We start from the raw sequence: 16940 nt of genomic DNA, 5'->3' as shown, positions 1-16940 counted from the left end.
TTTGGGGCTGCCCGGGATGAGCCGGGGCTCGTCAGGCAGCGCAGGGCTCGGCCCTGAGAGCTCCTGCCGCCGGGGCTCTGCCGTGTGAGGGTCTGGGGGCGGGAAGAGCAGGTGTGGGGGGTCAGCCTGAGGTGGATGCTCTTGCCCTACTTGTTACATCGGCGAGATTTTTTTTTCTCGTATTTCTCATTGTTAGCAATTTTAAGGGGAGTTTTTCACCTCCACACTTATCAGACATGAGTCAAAATTACCTGTGAGTCTGCTGCTAGGCTATTAAGGCTCATAAAGCTGGACAGACAACCTCACACAAGGGCCGTCCTCACACCGAGATGTAACGTGCAGCCAGATCAGGGCAAGGTCAGAGCATCTGCCTGCAAAAGAGAGCAGAAGCAACATAAAACTGCCACCCTCCCATCTGCAATGAGCAAATCCTTTATTTATCCTCTTGCAGAATTAATATTTGGTATAACAGCAGAGATCTGCACCACCTAATTCATGCACCTTCCACCTGGCGCTGAGCTGCACAACACAGTGCTTATTTTAGAAGTATCACCATAACACTCATAATAGCAGGTACATCATTAGAAAGAGATTAAGCAAACTGACAAACTGGCAATGGGAATTTCAGACAGTATGAAACTCTTAGAGAGACTTTGAGTCAGCTATAAATTAGTAAAACACTCTTATCACAAAACCAGTCAAAACTGTAAGGACCAAAACAGGGGGGGAGAGGATAAGGAAAGACATATATATAAATGTGAAAGGCGATTAAAATCACAATCTTAAGTGAATATTCAGTGTAACTCTTTCCAAAAGGAATGTCAGTTAATGTGTCAGAACAGGAATGCATTAATGCCAACTGTAACTTTTCCCACTCTAGGCATATAAGATGCTACAATATCAATGTTAATGCAATTAATGCATATTACAACTGAAGATAAAAGTACAGCTGGCATAATCTGCCAGCAATATATCTTAAACAATATGTGGGAAACGGAAGTGACAAACTGCTGGGTGGGCTCAGGAAGAACAAAGCTCAGTTGAAAGGAGTGCAGAATATCTGTGTTACAACCCTTCTCACCTTGTTTCTACAAAAATAGATGTCCAAGTATGACAAAAAGAACTGAAAAGGTGCTGGAGCAGAGATTAATCTGCCCTGAATTTGCTGCTCTTTGGCTATATTCTGGCCTAATGCATCAAAGCAACTCATGCTGTGCCAGGTTCAGTAGGAGGAGGTGTAGGAGGCAAGGCTGGTTTGAAGCTAAGAGCGACCAGGAAGCCAAAGTCCAGCATTACAACTTCAATGAGTGTGAATGAAATGCCCCAAAACATTACATGAACATGATAAAAGTACTTCTCATTGTAGTTCCTGAGTTCAAGCTAAAAGGTGATACAAAGAGAACAGCTGGGCTTTTCACAAGATACTTTGAGTCACCAAAATAATCTAAAATGAACCTGTTTAATGTAGATGGACTGCGAGGCCTTCAACAGCGAGTTATGAAACTACAAGTTCAGTGGCCTCTTTCTAGAGACTCTTGATCCAGGACTGCAGGAAGGTGATGAGGCTGGGGGAGAAAAAGTGCTCAGGACCACATTTTCAAGTGATATCTCTTTGGACTTCCTTCAGGGGTCATGCTTGGAGATGACTTCTGGCTCCATCTCATTTTCATGGTGCTGGTCATCTCCTGCCCCAGCTGGGATTCTGGTACACAGCAGTGCAAAGGCAGGAGGCCTGGAACCTCCCACTAAAATGCAGCGCTAAGAATTCACTCCAGGGCCTCAATTTCCAAACTACGTGCAGTGACTCACAAAATGAAGCAAATGCAGAAGCAAGCACTTTAGCTCAAGGTATTTGTTCCTCCATGCTAAGCAGCTGGCAATTGTGCCTCTCCAAAGACAGCATACAAGAATTTGGCTGTACTATAGAACATTTTGGGAAGTCACATGCTTTCTTATCTTCTTTTTTTTTAAAAAAAGGTCCATCAAAGAAAACAAAGGTTAAACATCCAAGGTGAGTCACAGCCTGAGTTCAAGTTGTGCTACATCCTCATTCCATCTTAAAACCAACATAGTTGTTGGCTGCTTTGGGGTAAGTATCTCTCATTTTCCATCTGCAGCAACTTGGGATAACAGTTCTGTCTTACAGATCATTGCCTGGAAGTGAAGTGACGCAGGTGGTTGTCGATATTGCCATCCATCAAGTCCAGAAAGGGGTCTTTGGAGAGGAGGTGTGACCTTTCTTCAGGCTGTGACTGGACAGCACCAGCTGCCGCAATAAATAGGAGGATGTGATGCATTGCTCTTATTTCTTTTGACAGCAGAGATGCTGTGGTATCTGTGTGTTGGTTGGCATTTGCCAGAGCAGCACCATGTTTGGCAGTCTGTGGAAGAGGCCCGTTGTCCGAGAGGTTGCTCCAGCTCGTATTTTTCATTGTTAATATCATGGTTTGACTCACTGGTGCACATTGGCTCGGATTCTCCATTATCATGGTTCTCGTTGGACTTGCTGGTACAGCAGCTGTCAGCATCACAGAATTTCACAAGGTGGCTCTGCAACAACAATCCCCGACATAAATTAAAGAAAACAGATTTGCTGCTTCATCCAACTGCAGAGAGAATTTACAACAGCGATCCTCACCATTGGGTTTTTCATTTGACACAGCACAATAGCGATAATGATGATAGATCAGCAGATCTGGAGGAGGACTGTCTTTCTGTGTTGCCAACGCCCACCCTAGTGAAATCGAATCAACACCTCGCACCTTGTTTTGACACCAACGCACTCCCTCTGGCACATACCCACCACAGGAGAGCAGCAATTTTTAGCTGACGCTAGAAAATACATCCTCTGGTCACAGGACCTATTAACTTGAAGTGGACAATAGGAATTTAGTTTTAGCCCCTCAGAATTTAATCTGGAAATGTGGGGGTGGCAGAAACTGTTAAGGAAGTGAATTTTCCCTAGTTTTCCCATAGCAGAGACTCAGGCATAGATTCCAGAAATTCTTCTTAAACAAGTAATTTATTTGCAAGATAGGAGCACAGAGCGGCTCAAGCTGGGTGCCTCCTGAAGAGGGACCTCAAACAAAGAGAACCTTAGGCAATTACACCCTCACAATCTAAGTTTCCCACCCTTTGTGCATCAGTTCAGATACTCACAGATCACTCTGTCATTGCTAATCAACATTTGTTTTATACTTGGTTGCCTGTTCAAGTACCAAAAGAGTAAACTGTTTAAGAGGGTATGTCTGGTGTAAATGCCATCAGCTCAGCCCTCTGTTTTCTAGCATCTCCAGGTACTCATTCAGATGACAGAGACCAAAAACTCTACTTTCGAATAAATCTTGATTCAGTGAACTATGGGGTTAGCAGATGGAAAAAGAACACTTTGTTATTTTATTTGTGTTAATTGCCTTGGGAAACTCACAAGTTTAGGTAGTTTCAAGCCTCAATTGCCATATGGTGGAATATGCCCAAATTATTCTCTGTGTTAGCTCCCAAAATACTTGGAAATTTCTAGGCTTTTTGACAGAGAAGTAAAATCTGCAATACAAGCATGCTTGAAAGAAGATGGAAGATGACCATGGTGATACATCTATACAACTACAGTTAACTGCAGGTTAAAGAAATGACAACAAAAGTAAAAAAGGAGAATCAAACATCTTGTCACTCCAAGTCATCATTCCCCACATCTCATCACATCTTCAATTCAGAAAACATGTTACTTGCTTCAGATAACGTTTTTTACCTGCAGTGGAATCCAGGCTTTATTTTTTTGTTATCAAGGTGATGGAAACGATATCTTGACTGAAGTCGTAAATCCAGCCGTCCATGTTACAGTCCCAGTTAATCCCAGTGGCAACGATGCCTCCACATCTCTACAGACAGCATGCTAACTCATTAGCAGCATTTGCCAATCAGGTAGCCTTCTATGGAAATAACTTAATTACGTGAGTTAGAAGCTGCCATTCATTCTGGCCTTTCCCATCTTCTGTTTCTCTTCATGGGTGTCTATCATGAGCATCTTCTGTAGCAGGCCAATGAATGAAACTTTACTGTAAACCAAATTAACGTTTATGGATGCTACCTGGACATGAAAATCACCGATGAGTTTCAGTGCATAATAGTCAAGACATTAATAATATATGCTAATTTTAAAATAACTATAAATGAATGAATCTATAATATGAAACAGTCCATAATTCATCCACTGGGAAACATCTGGAATCTGATCCAAAGCTCTTCTGAAAATGGTGCTGTAAACACCTGTCCTTCAGCCAGCTAATCTGACAACTGTGCCCTGACTCAGGCAGAAACGAACAATCAAAAATACAAGAATCTTCTTGCCAATACGCAGTGGCTTTGTTCAGCCCCTGCCAGAACTCACGGGAAGGAAAAGGAGGCCTCCTGTATCGTTCATAAAATTTACCTTTCAAAGGAATTTGGACAATAAAGACAATCATGGGTGTAACCAAAGCCCAGCATTGCTACCTCGGTATCTCAACCAGACAGCAAAATTTCCTGGGCTCTGACCTTGGTCTCGTTTTGTTCTGGTGGAAAATACACAGCTTTGTTTTTTAGCGATTCCTCATTTTTTTCTTGCCAATGGAACTTGCGAAGGAACTTTATACACCAGAGATTTGGATCAAACCTCTCATCCATCATTTTTGGCCCCTGGTAGTGACCGACTGCTGGCACTTTAGAGGCAGGTTAGGAAACACAACAAAATGTGTCAACTGTGCGATGTAATTAAAAGCAAAATCCCCTCTGTAACATAGGCAGCAGTGAGCCCACGCAGTGCGACATTTCAAAATGACTGGCAGTCACCAAAACTTTATAAAAAAACCCTAGGATTTCATTAACTCAGGAAGCCTATGCATATCTTTCCCGGATGCTGTACGAACAATTACAGCCTTCCTGTTGTTGGACAAAGCCTTTTTGAGATCATAAGTCTGTCCACAGGAGAAGGGAATTGAAATTCCTTTAAAGAGCTGAAAAAAACTCAGCAGAAGGAGCTGTAGGAGGCATTGTGGGCTCTGGGGGGACCTGGCAGTGCAAAAACTGTTCAGTCTCTGCAGAAGAGCCTGAATTAGGGAAAAGATGGGATATATGCATAGAATCATGCTTCTATCTTTTAAAAGCAATGAGTTAATAGAAGTGATAATTGACCTAGCTTGTTACATGTATTTCAAAGCTGGTTGAGAGGAGCTAAAATCCATTATCATTGGCTTTCTTAGCATATAATTTTCATCATTTCAGCTGAAATAAATAATTTTATAAAATGTTTTCATGCTTTGGCTGATACAGAATAGAAATATAATACTTTCACCCTGGAACACTGTACAGTCACGGGGTTACAAAAAAAGCTGGCTACGAGGCCCTTCCATCCTGCTCTTGAGGTCACAGCAGTGTTGTACCACACAGTCTTTAGTTTCCCAGAGGTTTCTTCAGCTCACTGTTACAGATTGCCAGCACTGAGGTTTTCATCATCTACCTAGAGAGGATGGACGGACCATTCTTCCATCTGAGGTGGACCCCAAACACCAGCTCAAAGCGCAACGTACAACCAGTCTACCCCTAGAGTTCTGTGAGGTGGGAGAAACGTTACTGTGAGAAATGAACCCACAAAGAACTTTGACACCATCGAGCCCTAAGCCTTGCAGAAGAAAACCCCAAGTTAGGAAACTTTTTATTTCTGTCACTGATTAAATCTGTCTTACATTGATGCATTTTCCTTGACATTTGAATTAATGAGCCAAATGCCTCTAGTGAATTCAAGATGAGCCTGTGACATATAAAACTGTTTCTGGCCCTTCAAGTACCATTTGTGAAACACCAATTAATAGGGTTTGATGTAATCTAAAAACTTTCACCCATGCTGTGTTGCTGTGTACCTAGACTTTGACTTTTTCTGTCACAAATCGTAGTGCTCTTAACTTCCTGGAGTGACTACTTTTGTGCTTCAAAAACCCTGGCCTAATGTTTTCACTTCCTCACAAATTGAATGTGTTAAAAGGAGAAAGGATGCCCATTTTTAAGCTGACAAGAAAGTCATCTAGCTCATCCAGCTCATAAAAGCACTGTCAACTTGGAAAAACTATTGTGTGTTCAGAAGATCATTTCCACACAACATAAAAGCTTTGCTTTGAAAAACAAGCCACAAGAGCTGACACCATCGCAGTTTAGCAACAGACTGTTCTGCGGTGGGATAAAATAGTATCTGAAGAACACAAAGGAACTGATCAATGTTCCTTTATTTATACATCTCTTATAATCGCATTTCAGCCTTTTGCTTCTGGAGAACAGTGCTTTGGGATAACCATGTTGTTGGAAACTTGGCAGTGGGAACCCGGCTCTGAGCAGCTGTAGGTGGGTATAGTACCTTAGGAAGGCAACTTGAATTTCCTGCAGACTTGATTCTTTGTGAGATTGGGATCAGTGCGCTCAATGCCCTGGCTTGCTGCCCTCCCATGAGAACGAAACCAACTTCATGAACTTCGGCAGACTTTGTTCAGCACACACTTATCACTAAGAACAGTCTTAGTTTGGCAGCAAAGAGGAAAATCTGCCCTTTAGAGGCAATCAATTATTGCATATTCCTAAAACATCTTATTGTTTTTGAAACCTGCTGCAAAGAGCAACTCACCATTTAATCTGACCCTGAACAGGAGACTCTACAGAGCAGACTCTAATCTCAGAAACACTGGTGTAAACCTGAGATTGTTCGGTGGAGTTATTTTGGATTTTTCAGACAAGGAACAAAACCAGACAGCATGGCAAGAAACAAAATTGCGAGTGTTTTTAGAGGAAACTTAGTTAACTCTGTCCAAGCAACCCCACCTTGTTAGATAACATCCTATGCCACACTCCCACCACAAAGTTCTCACAACAACATCCATCTTCCAAGAATGGTCTAACGCCAGATCAAGGATCTTGTTTGCTGCCACAAAACTCAAAGCCCTGAAAGCCAAATTGGTGCAAAATACACTCAAAAACTCAAAGCCCTGAAAGCCAGACAACCCCTAATAGAAGAAACACTTGCTCATGTACAACACAGCATTCCATCACTATGGTAACTAAAGCTTTTGGGTCAGCAATGGCCACAGAGATCTCCAGCTTCTTACATCACATGGGACACCATGCTGTTCAGTCTTAGACTGGTTTTGTATCAGGCCATGGGATTAAAAGGGAGTGACATGGCACAAACCTTGGCTGCAGCCGCTCCAGCTCCACAGAACCATGCACAAGGCGGAGTTGGTCTGTGTGCTGTTTGCAGCTGGTCCAGGGAGTCACGGAGCAGGTATGAGGCCACTGTCTGACACTGCAAACGTGGGAGGTGGAGCTGTAAAGATGTGGAGCAGTAAATCTCACGCTCAAAGTCTGAAAGACAAGAAGTTTGGATGAGAATCCGTTAGACCCAGATTAAAAGGACCAGGGTCCTCTCTCTTGCAACAGAAGACCCGCATAGAGGCGCAAAATATACGAACCCTGCAACACAGATCTAATGCTTTCCTTTCAAACCTTCAGTACCTTAAATCATCTAGGATGTTACCTATGGCTGTAGCAATGACAAAACATTCAGAACCAGACAGGATTCTTGTCTGTCAGTATTGTCGTAAAAGCCTTAGCACATAGGAGCAAGTTACATTCTGCACAAACAGCCTTAACTTTTCAAGACGTCAGTGATCACTCCTCAGGCTTTTGCTGACCACAGACCATACTGCTATGGTTGGTACTGGTGACCCTTCCGCAAGCAAAATCCTGCGACGTAGTAACAACTGCAAAAGCTGCAAGTGGGAACTAGAAGCGGACCTGCGATGCATTTAAGTGTTAGAATAGCCACAAAGAAATTGCTCTTCAATATAACACACTCAGACCTATATGTATGTACACATAACAAAATATTGATAATAAAAGAGACAAACAGAAGGGCTCAGATTGCATAAGAAAAACAGAATTAAGTGTTTTATTTTCTTTCTAAAAGCTCTTGTTTTCACATTAACATCTTCCATCTGTTTGGGATCTGACCGCAGCAGCTCAGCCGGACGTATTCATCTTCTTGCCCATGATGTTCCCTTATAAGGTGAACTCTCTTTGCCCGCGGAGCACAATTTTGATTTGCTCAGGTTTCGTTCCACTGATTTGCTGGCCTCTGTGGTTCAGCTCTCTCAGTTTTGCAAGGCAGTCATCCACGCAGCAGCAGCTATAACGGGAGGAGAAAGTCAGGAGGGAGTAATGAAGCTGTTCTAAAGAGCTCTGGATAGTTTATTTGCAGGCTTCATTCTCTTTCTTCGGCATGTTGCCTCTGCATGATGCCTTTTAAATTAGCAGCCTCTATAAGCCTTTCCCAAGCAAAACAAAACATAAGCTTTATCCTTAGGAAACTTTGCTTGAAACCCTGTATCACTCTCCACACAAACTAACTTGGAAATTTGGTAAATGCCCCCAGAATTACACAACAAATACATATGAACGGTGGCCTTTATTCTGTAAGGCTTGATCCACATACCACATCACCCCAACTAAGATAACCTAAGACAAGAATCAAATAAATATCTCAGCTGCTTCCTGTAATATTTCCTCAAGGTTGCACTGAAAGCTCTCATCTTTTTGTGAAGGTTCTGTTGTGATATGGAGGTGAAGACACTGAGCTAAATATTAATCATGTTTTAACATAAAGTTTGAAAATTCTGTCACCACTACAGACTGTAAATATCAAGCAGGAGGCGGGCAGCCTGGGGAGCAGTACGGCTACATTGGGCTGCACGTACAAACAGCACAAAACTGTTGGAAGAAAGGATCATGAACACATCCAACTTCAAGGACAACACAGGATCCCCCACGATCCCCAAGTTGGGGAGTCCCATAGAACTGAGCTCTGATGTCTGATTGTTGCTCCTGCCTTCAATCAATCGAGCTTTCAAACAGGTGAGCAAGCTGGAGCTCAGCCAGTCCAGCTCTCATGACGTCTGTCACCGAGGTCTCCTTCCCCAAGAGTCACAACAACCAGGCTTCGTGGCTTTCCACCATGACAGACTGAAACAACCTCACCATCATTTTTACTTCTTATCTTGGCATTTTTTAAAGTTTTCAGACATCTTTCCTCTTCTTTATCTGCTGCCTCTTTAATGCTACACACCTTTGGACCTTTGCTTCTTGGAAGGTAGAAGGACTGAAACAGTCTGATGTAACGGAGAATCTCAGAGCAGCAGCCTCCCACCATGCCCAGCACAGCACCGTGGGCACCGTCGCTCTCTCCTTTGCACCGAGGTCTGACGGAAGGACATGTATCAGTATTTACAGAAACAGTTCCTCAAGGTCAAGGGATGGACCCACATCCACCACTTCCTATAACCTATTAATGTGGTCTACAGGGAGCAGACCTGGCCTCCAGCGTCTCCACAGGAAACACTGTTTTCATTCGCACTCTCTGTGCATTCTACACGCTCAAAATACTCATCCGAAGAAAAGCATAATTGATACCAGGAAAGCGTGTCAAGGGAAAGCAGATCTCTTCTGGGAACTCGTAGGTGAATACGATTCCTAAAGGTCAGTATACAGGCTGAAAGCACAAAGGAAACATGATCTGGTTTTAAAGTTCAAATCCAGGAGTCAGGAGACTTGGATTATGTTCCTGGCTGTACCACAGCTTTCGTGCATGATCACAAGCAACCCAGCCATCCCCTCTGTAACTTTGTTAAATGCTTGGACACCAATACAGTGTCACTTTTCAGGTTTCCCACGAAGACCTGTAAATTGTGTTTTATGAAGCGTTTTCCGTTCCTCAGAAAGAATAAAAGGAGCTAACTTAAGATAGACGCAGTGCTTAGAATTGCAAAGTATTACATTTATGATTGCTATTTACTGAGTCAAATTCTGCAGTGATTTACAACCTGTGCATTTCAATTGGCATCGATTTAATATGACTCACTGCATATTTTAATCCATCATCTGTGGACTCACATGGGATTCTAACACTTTCTAAGAAGCTAATTGCAACAGCAGAGGCTTCAAATCCCACCTATTTAAGGTCTAAGCATGGCTTATGAAGGATCTGCAGAAAAACCCCTCACAGATTGAGACATCCATTTCACAAACAAGTTTAACTTTATTATATAGTTTATTCTGATCATTTGGTGTTTTTGAAGCTCCTGACATTGCAGATTTAGCATAGCGATCACTACGTATTTATTGCTACCTTGAGGCACACAAACAACTGATGTTCAACCCTGGGGGTGTAAATTTGCCGTCTGCCCCTGAGGAAGCCTGTGCACAGGACCGGCATTCCCGTTTCACAAGGATCCTCTGTACATCTTTCCATTGTAAAGAAATGAAGTAACCATTCACCTGATAAGTACATCAGCCATACTTGACATCTCTTCATGCTGTTGAAGACTGTCAGAAATCTTAATTGGGGTAACTGCAGCAATCTGTTTGTACATCTCCTACACACGCAACAACAGCCTCCTTCTCAAGAAACCACACAGCTAAGTATACACTTCAAAGGGTGAATCTCCAACCTACTTCCGCTGCTCCTTGCATCAAGAGCACTCGTGCTGTGAAGAAGCTCCAGGAGAGACGTGGCCTGTGGCGTGTACGGCCCAGCATCACCTACAGCAGCCACAGCCTTGTGTCCCACATGGCCAAGCAGCGCCGGCCCTGCTGGCCAAGCAGCCTCGGCCTTACTGGCCAAGCAGCCTCGGCCCTGCCCCACTGCAGCCAACCCACCTCATGTCTGGCGCTGCCGCTGCCCTTCCTCACGCCATGGGGCAGGGCCTGCTGCGGTGCCCTCTGCTCAGGAGCTGGGGGTAAAAATACCAATTCCTGCCCAAATCAGGGCGGGAATGGGGGGAACTGAGCTTTGCACCAGGCTAGTGAAGCGGCGCAGTGGGACAGGCGCAGCGGGACGGGCCGCGACGCCGGCGGTAGGCCTCCCGGTGCGGCCTGCTCCGCGCTGCCGCCCCTCAGGCGTCGGTGGGCTGCGAGGGCAGCGCAACATGACATGAGGAGGCGCGCCTCCAACCTCCGCCGGCAGAGCCCGGCCCGCCCCGCCCGGCCCCACCCAGCCCGACCCCGCCTGACCCCGCCTCCGCTGTGCGCATGCGCGGCCGCCCCTCGCTCGGGCCCGTTTCCAGCCGTTCCGGCGCGTTGGCAGAAGCGCGCGGTAGCGTCGGAAGTGACGCCACTGCCCTGGCCTGGCAACCGTTACCAGGGTAACCGGGAGGCGCGCGGGGGGCGCGGGACGAGGCCGCGGCGTCGCATCGAGCGGGAGCGGGCCCGGCCGTCCCCTCCGCGGTCCCTGTGAGGGGCCGGACCTTCCTTCGGAGGCCGCGAAAGGGCTGAGGGGGCGGCCGGGCTGGGCCCCGCCGAGCCTGGTGCCAGCCAAGCACCTCCGGGCTGCCGTGGGCCTCGCTGAGGTGGTGCCTTCACCCGCGCTCAGCTCCCACCGAGGCCTCCGGGCTTCTCGTCTGTCTTCTTCTGCAGAGGTTTTTCCAGGACACCATTATGAGTGATCAAATCCAGTTCATTGTTGAGAAACTCAATCAGGAGCCCTTCAGGAAGAACTACAATTTAATCACGTTTGACTCCTTGGAGTCAGTGCAGCTGTTGCAGCTGCTTAATGATGTTCTGGGGGAGATTGACCCAAAGGTAAGGAAGGCAATCAGAGCTGCTCACACCTGTGTAATTATGAACATTTAAAATGGGCTTGATGGAGAAATTTGCTTTTATTTAGGTCTGGCTCTGTATAATCTTGTGGCACATTTGGGTTACCAAAATAGCTTGTATGAATCTTCTTGGAAATAAATATGCCTGGCAAGAATCCTTTCTGTCTGTACATTTACGTGTTTTTGGCAAACCAGCAAATATTTCTTGGGCCAGGGATACTGCATCTCTGTCTCCTACAGGCTGGTGGCTGCATCTTTTCTGTTGGCATACAGATCTTGGTTCATACTGACAACCACTGTGTTCTTAAGTCAAAAGTCAGGCTGTGTCTTGCACACATAGACAGGGCAGGAACTGACCAAGAACTGAGCTTCATGGCTTATCTGTTGCAATCGATATTGAATCCCTCTCATTGAGCTCCCAAAAGTGTGTACAAGATCAGAAGGGATCGTTCATACATCTGGGGCGCAGATATGTGTGCCTTGGCGTGCTTGGATATCTGACTTCCTTGGTGGACATGATTGTTTTGTCTGCATAGATGAGGTCCCATGAGCAGGGAAAATGTATTCTTAGGGTAAATTTAGAGAGAAAAATCCATTACAAGAGAACTGAAGTTTGGTGACAAAAAGGATATTCTGTATGAAGCATGTCGCTTCATTGACAATCACGTCATAAATGGATAAATTCAATTGCTTTAGTGTTGCTAGTTAATGTGACTTGGGCAAACAGTGGATAATTACTTTTTTAATTTTGTTTTTTTACTATTTAGCATGCTGTTGACATTAGAGAGGAGCTACCAGAACAAACAGGTAAAAGAATGTTGAGTCTTCTTGGCATCCTTAAATACAAACCTCCAGGAAGCATATCGGACTTGTGAGTATCTTTTGGTCTACAAATCACTGTGAAACCTTTTACAGCTTATACAATAACAAACTTTAATTCAGTAGCTGTGTGTATTTTTGACCCCGACTATCCCAGTGGATATGTGTAAGGCCTCTCCCTATAGAAAATGGTATAGAGGGTGGCAGCAGGAGAATGTCCTGGCTGCAGCAGCTGCTATTGCGGACTCAGCCAGGAGAGGGTGCGGCGTGACTGGCAGGGTCTGTCCCTGTCCCGTCCCCCCAGACCAGCTGTCCCAGGCTGGGTTACCCCCGCCTGCCCCAGGTAATAACCCAAAAAACCTCCACTCTTCCCACACTGCCTTCATTCCTGAAGAATATCGCAAAAAACAAAGAGTCGTTTTTGCTGGCTTTATCTTTTTGGTGTGTCATGGGGTTTTTATCTGTCTCAAAATAGCAGAATTGGGATCATAAATAGCAGACTGGCATTGTTTTCTCTTTTAACAGAATTAATAAAATCATTAGGCAAGTGGAGAGGGAATGTCAAAATATTGCAAATCATTTGTTCCAATCCAGTGTTCTTTAGTTTGAGATTTATTGGTATTTTCTTTTTGTTGTTTCCTGTAGGAGTGCGTTTCGCCAGGGGCTGGTTACTGGAAGCAAATCTGTAATTCATCCTGTCTTACATTGGCTTCTTCAGAGGACCAATGAGCTCAAGAAAAGAGCTTACCTGGCACGTTTCTTAGTAAAACTGGAAGTGCCAGCAGAGTTCCTGCAGGATGATACTGTGGCTGACATCAACAAACAGGTACCATTTTTCATGAATGCCAGTGATTTACGTTAATTAATTAGAGTGCTAATAGGAGGAGGTGTAAATGAACTGGAGAGTTACTGTTGAGATATGTGTTCAAGTGAGTTATGTGAAGCGCATATTGGAGTCAAAGGTTCTTAGTAAGAAATACATCTTGTCCACCTTTCTTCCAGTAACCCTGAAACTAATAGGTAGCATTGAATTAAAAAGTTTATGCCCCTTAAGTACTGGGTACTAAATAATGTTCAGAGCCATGTTGGCTAAGACAGATTTTTATTTCTTAATTTTTAGCCCCCTTTTTTTTTTCCTATGATCTACAACATGGATATTTTTAACTTTATAAATTACCACTTCAAACTAGTGCAGAAAATGTTATGAGCAAAAGTCAGTGTCTCCTAATTGTCAATTGATTGTGTAGTATTTAGCGCCTAATATTTGTGTTTGCCTTATCCCCCTTCTGCTTCAACCATTTATTTTTTTGTGAATAAGTAAAAAATTTCTTTTTTCCAGGCTGATATTCCTACTCATCGTGTTCCCACTTTTGTGAGCACTAAATGTTGATTTTTAGGTAGTCAGAGTGGGTGGGTTTGAAATGTAAAGCTTAAAGTGAACCAGAGTTATGTTTTTAGATCTGTATTATCTGAGGTACATATTTACCTAAGTTTTATCTGGTTTTCTGTGCCTTTAGTTATGTATAATGACTTCAAAATCACGGTGGTTTGGAATATATGTAACAGGTAACTCAGTTTATTAGCTGTGCACCAGTAAAGCTGTATTGTCCGACTGAAGCTTGACTAAGCCTTTTCTATTTTTTGTTGTTGTTTCCACTAATAATATTGAATTTATAACTTGGAATAACTAAGCAGAAGTAGCAGAGAGAGAAGGGAATGCAGATTGTATGTTTTTTCAGTATGTCGCAGTCTTAATATGGATAAATATCCAGCTCCATTATTTCCATTACGTAAGATGTGTTCCTTTTTGAGATTACAGCAATATAACCATCTTATTAAACTAATATCCTGCTGATTAATTCAAAACAGAAGCTGAGGTAATATAGTGCCTCAATGTAATTTAACATTACAATGCAAATATTTAGATACTAATTAATTAAAGAATTTAACCTAAGCTAGTTAGATAATACTGGCTTGCAACAGAGTCTTTTAAGAGAAACATTTAAAACATAAGAGTTTGGGACTCTTAGAACACGGTCAAGTTTTATGGGTGCATTGAATCAAGCTCAAATGTACTTTTGTAAATTATTTAATTAAGATACTTGGAGTACTTACCACCTTCCCAATTGTGTTGTGATTTGAACATTGGATTGGCTGCAATATATACTTTGAAAAGTAAGCAAATTCAGGCATAAATCTAGTTGTCTGGTTTCCAGTGAGTTGCCCCCAGGTGCCAGGAGTCCTTTTATTTCTGCTACAGAACCTGGGTGTTCTTCGCTCATTTGAGTGTGTCACTTATTTTGGGTACACATGGGGTTGCTGCAGCTTTTCCTTGGTGGAAGTGGGAGACCTTCCCTTTGTTATCTGGCAAATTGAGCTATGCCCGTGTTTGAATCTTAACATTAGTCTTGAAATGTTGGTCCCAGTAAGGAAAGGACTTTACTTAACTCCCCTTTGGAGAGAGGCAGAGAATCCACACACAGGAAAGCCAATGGACATCAGCAATTGTGGACACAGTTGCTCAGAGACTACCTGATATTTCATTTTTTCTTAAAGTACTTCTGTCATGCACAAGTGATACAGCACAGGCGAGTTGCATTTTTACTCCTACTTTTTTGTAACTCATTCTGCATTGTCCAACGTGCATATACCGTATCATACCTTTATTTGCCATTTCATCAAGCTCTTTCTCTATTAAGTTCTTCTCAGTAGCCATTTCATTGCTATTTTTTTGAATTTGTTCCAGGTTGTCAGTGTGTGTCTGATATTGAAAGAACCAGAAATGAAGAGAGCATTCTAGATTCTGGTTCCCCAGGGTTTTATAGAATAGAATTTCTGTTTCACTGCTCAGGGATATGAAGCCTTTGTTTGAACTGGCCTTTGCCGTTGCCATTTTGTATTCGACATTCATATCAATTGCTCTTTCCAGGAAGTAAAAAATGACTTGATATTCCCTTTTTAGATTTTTTCCATCTTACTGAATGGCAGTTTCTGTGGAGATTATCTCCCCTTAGATCTCAGCCTGCATTTCTCCAAGTTGAATCTAAATTTATTTCCTCTCCATATTTCTAAACTCTTTCTGTCCCCTGTTATTTCTCTGCCCACACAGACTTTCACACTGCCTCTCAGTTTCAGATCACTGGTGGGCAATGTACTGGTATGGAAGCAGCACAGTCTACTTCTCTCTAACTACCGAACGACATATATAATTCTCTATATTATACTGAGGGCACGATTATGCAATGTGTCAAAACTGTTTCTCACATGTTAAGTCAGGTGTGCTCTTGGACCGCTTTGCTGGATTGAAGCTCAGTGCTCTAGAAACTCAGGGCCCATTGCTTCAATCGAGGGTGTTGTTAGATCGAGCTCTTCCTTTTGGGGCTGATAAATTTATCTTATGTGATATACACAGATTTACAGTGAGAATAATTTGTTAATATAGCCTTGTCCCTTTCAGATAACATCTTATCTTCCTGTATTCTCTTATATTACAAGGGTAGAGGTGAAAATGCTGAAAAAAATCTTCAAATAGAGTTTTTTTTTTTGCTTTATATGTTGATAAGCTTTTGTGATGAAAAATGCCTTTAATACTTGTTCTCACTGTATTTCTATTTCTATATTTAGTGTCTTTGTAGTAAAGCAACATGTTGATCTGAAAAATCCTTAGACATAGAGCTCATTCTGAATGGGTTTTATTTCATTTTATAGTATGAAGAACTGATGGAAGCATTTAAAAACCTACATAAGGAGTGCGAGCAGCTCAAAACGTCTGGTTTATCTACTGCAGAAATAAAAAGGGTAAAAGAATCTGAAAAAATTGTGCGAGTTTTGTTTAGATCTTTGTTTTCATGTTGATTTTTGTTGGTGTCATAGGCTCATTGCAGTGTGTAAGGTGCACAGGTCAGAGCTGGCGTGCACGGCCGCTGCCTTTTTGAGACGGTTCTCTGTTGGCAAACATTCGAAAGTCCTTGCTGGTGCTGAGATCTGAGCTTTGTGAAGCAGATTGGGAGACGCGGCTGCCAAGACTCCGTTCAGCAGGGTTTTCAAATATTAGAACTCCCTCTCAATGCAAACTGATATGGAGCCTTTTGCTTTACTGATACAGGGTAATAATTTCAGAGGGTGTTGAATGAATTAAGAGCTTAAGTCAACAAAAATTATGATCCTGTGTGGCTAAGGTGTTAAGTAAAGCTATTTGCCCTTTTTCAGCAAAATATTTAAGTGTGTGTACAGCTTTCCAGTAGGACATATAGACAAGTTAAGCAAATGTTGAGATAAGATCTAAATTTAGAGAATTTATTTCCCTTTCTCTCCTAGCTTATTGGTCTGTAGAGTCCTGATGTTGTAAAATAGGACTAAAAGAAAATAATAATTGCATACAAGTTTTAGGATTAAAAAGCATTTCTTCTAACACAATTCTAATATAAAAAGTGGCAGCAAACGTGGCTTGTGTGC

General features: G+C 42.9%; 1 protein-coding gene across 1 annotated transcript in view; it reads left to right on the top strand.

Moving 5' to 3' along the window:
* Positions 1–11123: 11123 nt before the first annotated feature.
* Positions 11124–16940, top strand: part of IFT81 (intraflagellar transport 81) — a 36173-nt gene continuing 30356 nt past the window's right edge. The window contains exons 1-4 of the mRNA XM_065851702.2: positions 11124–11649; positions 12434–12537; positions 13131–13311; positions 16194–16283. Coding sequence (XP_065707774.1) covers positions 11506–11649; positions 12434–12537; positions 13131–13311; positions 16194–16283 — 519 coding nt within the window. The 5' untranslated portion in view covers positions 11124–11505. The remainder of the gene's footprint in view (positions 11650–12433; positions 12538–13130; positions 13312–16193; positions 16284–16940) is intronic.

Source organism: Patagioenas fasciata, chromosome 17 (genome assembly GCF_037038585.1).
Source record: "Patagioenas fasciata isolate bPatFas1 chromosome 17, bPatFas1.hap1, whole genome shotgun sequence".
Classification (NCBI taxonomy): Eukaryota; Metazoa; Chordata; class Aves; order Columbiformes; family Columbidae; genus Patagioenas; species Patagioenas fasciata.
Note: the sequence above shows the minus strand (reverse complement) of the source record. Positions and strands in the feature narration are given on the sequence as shown.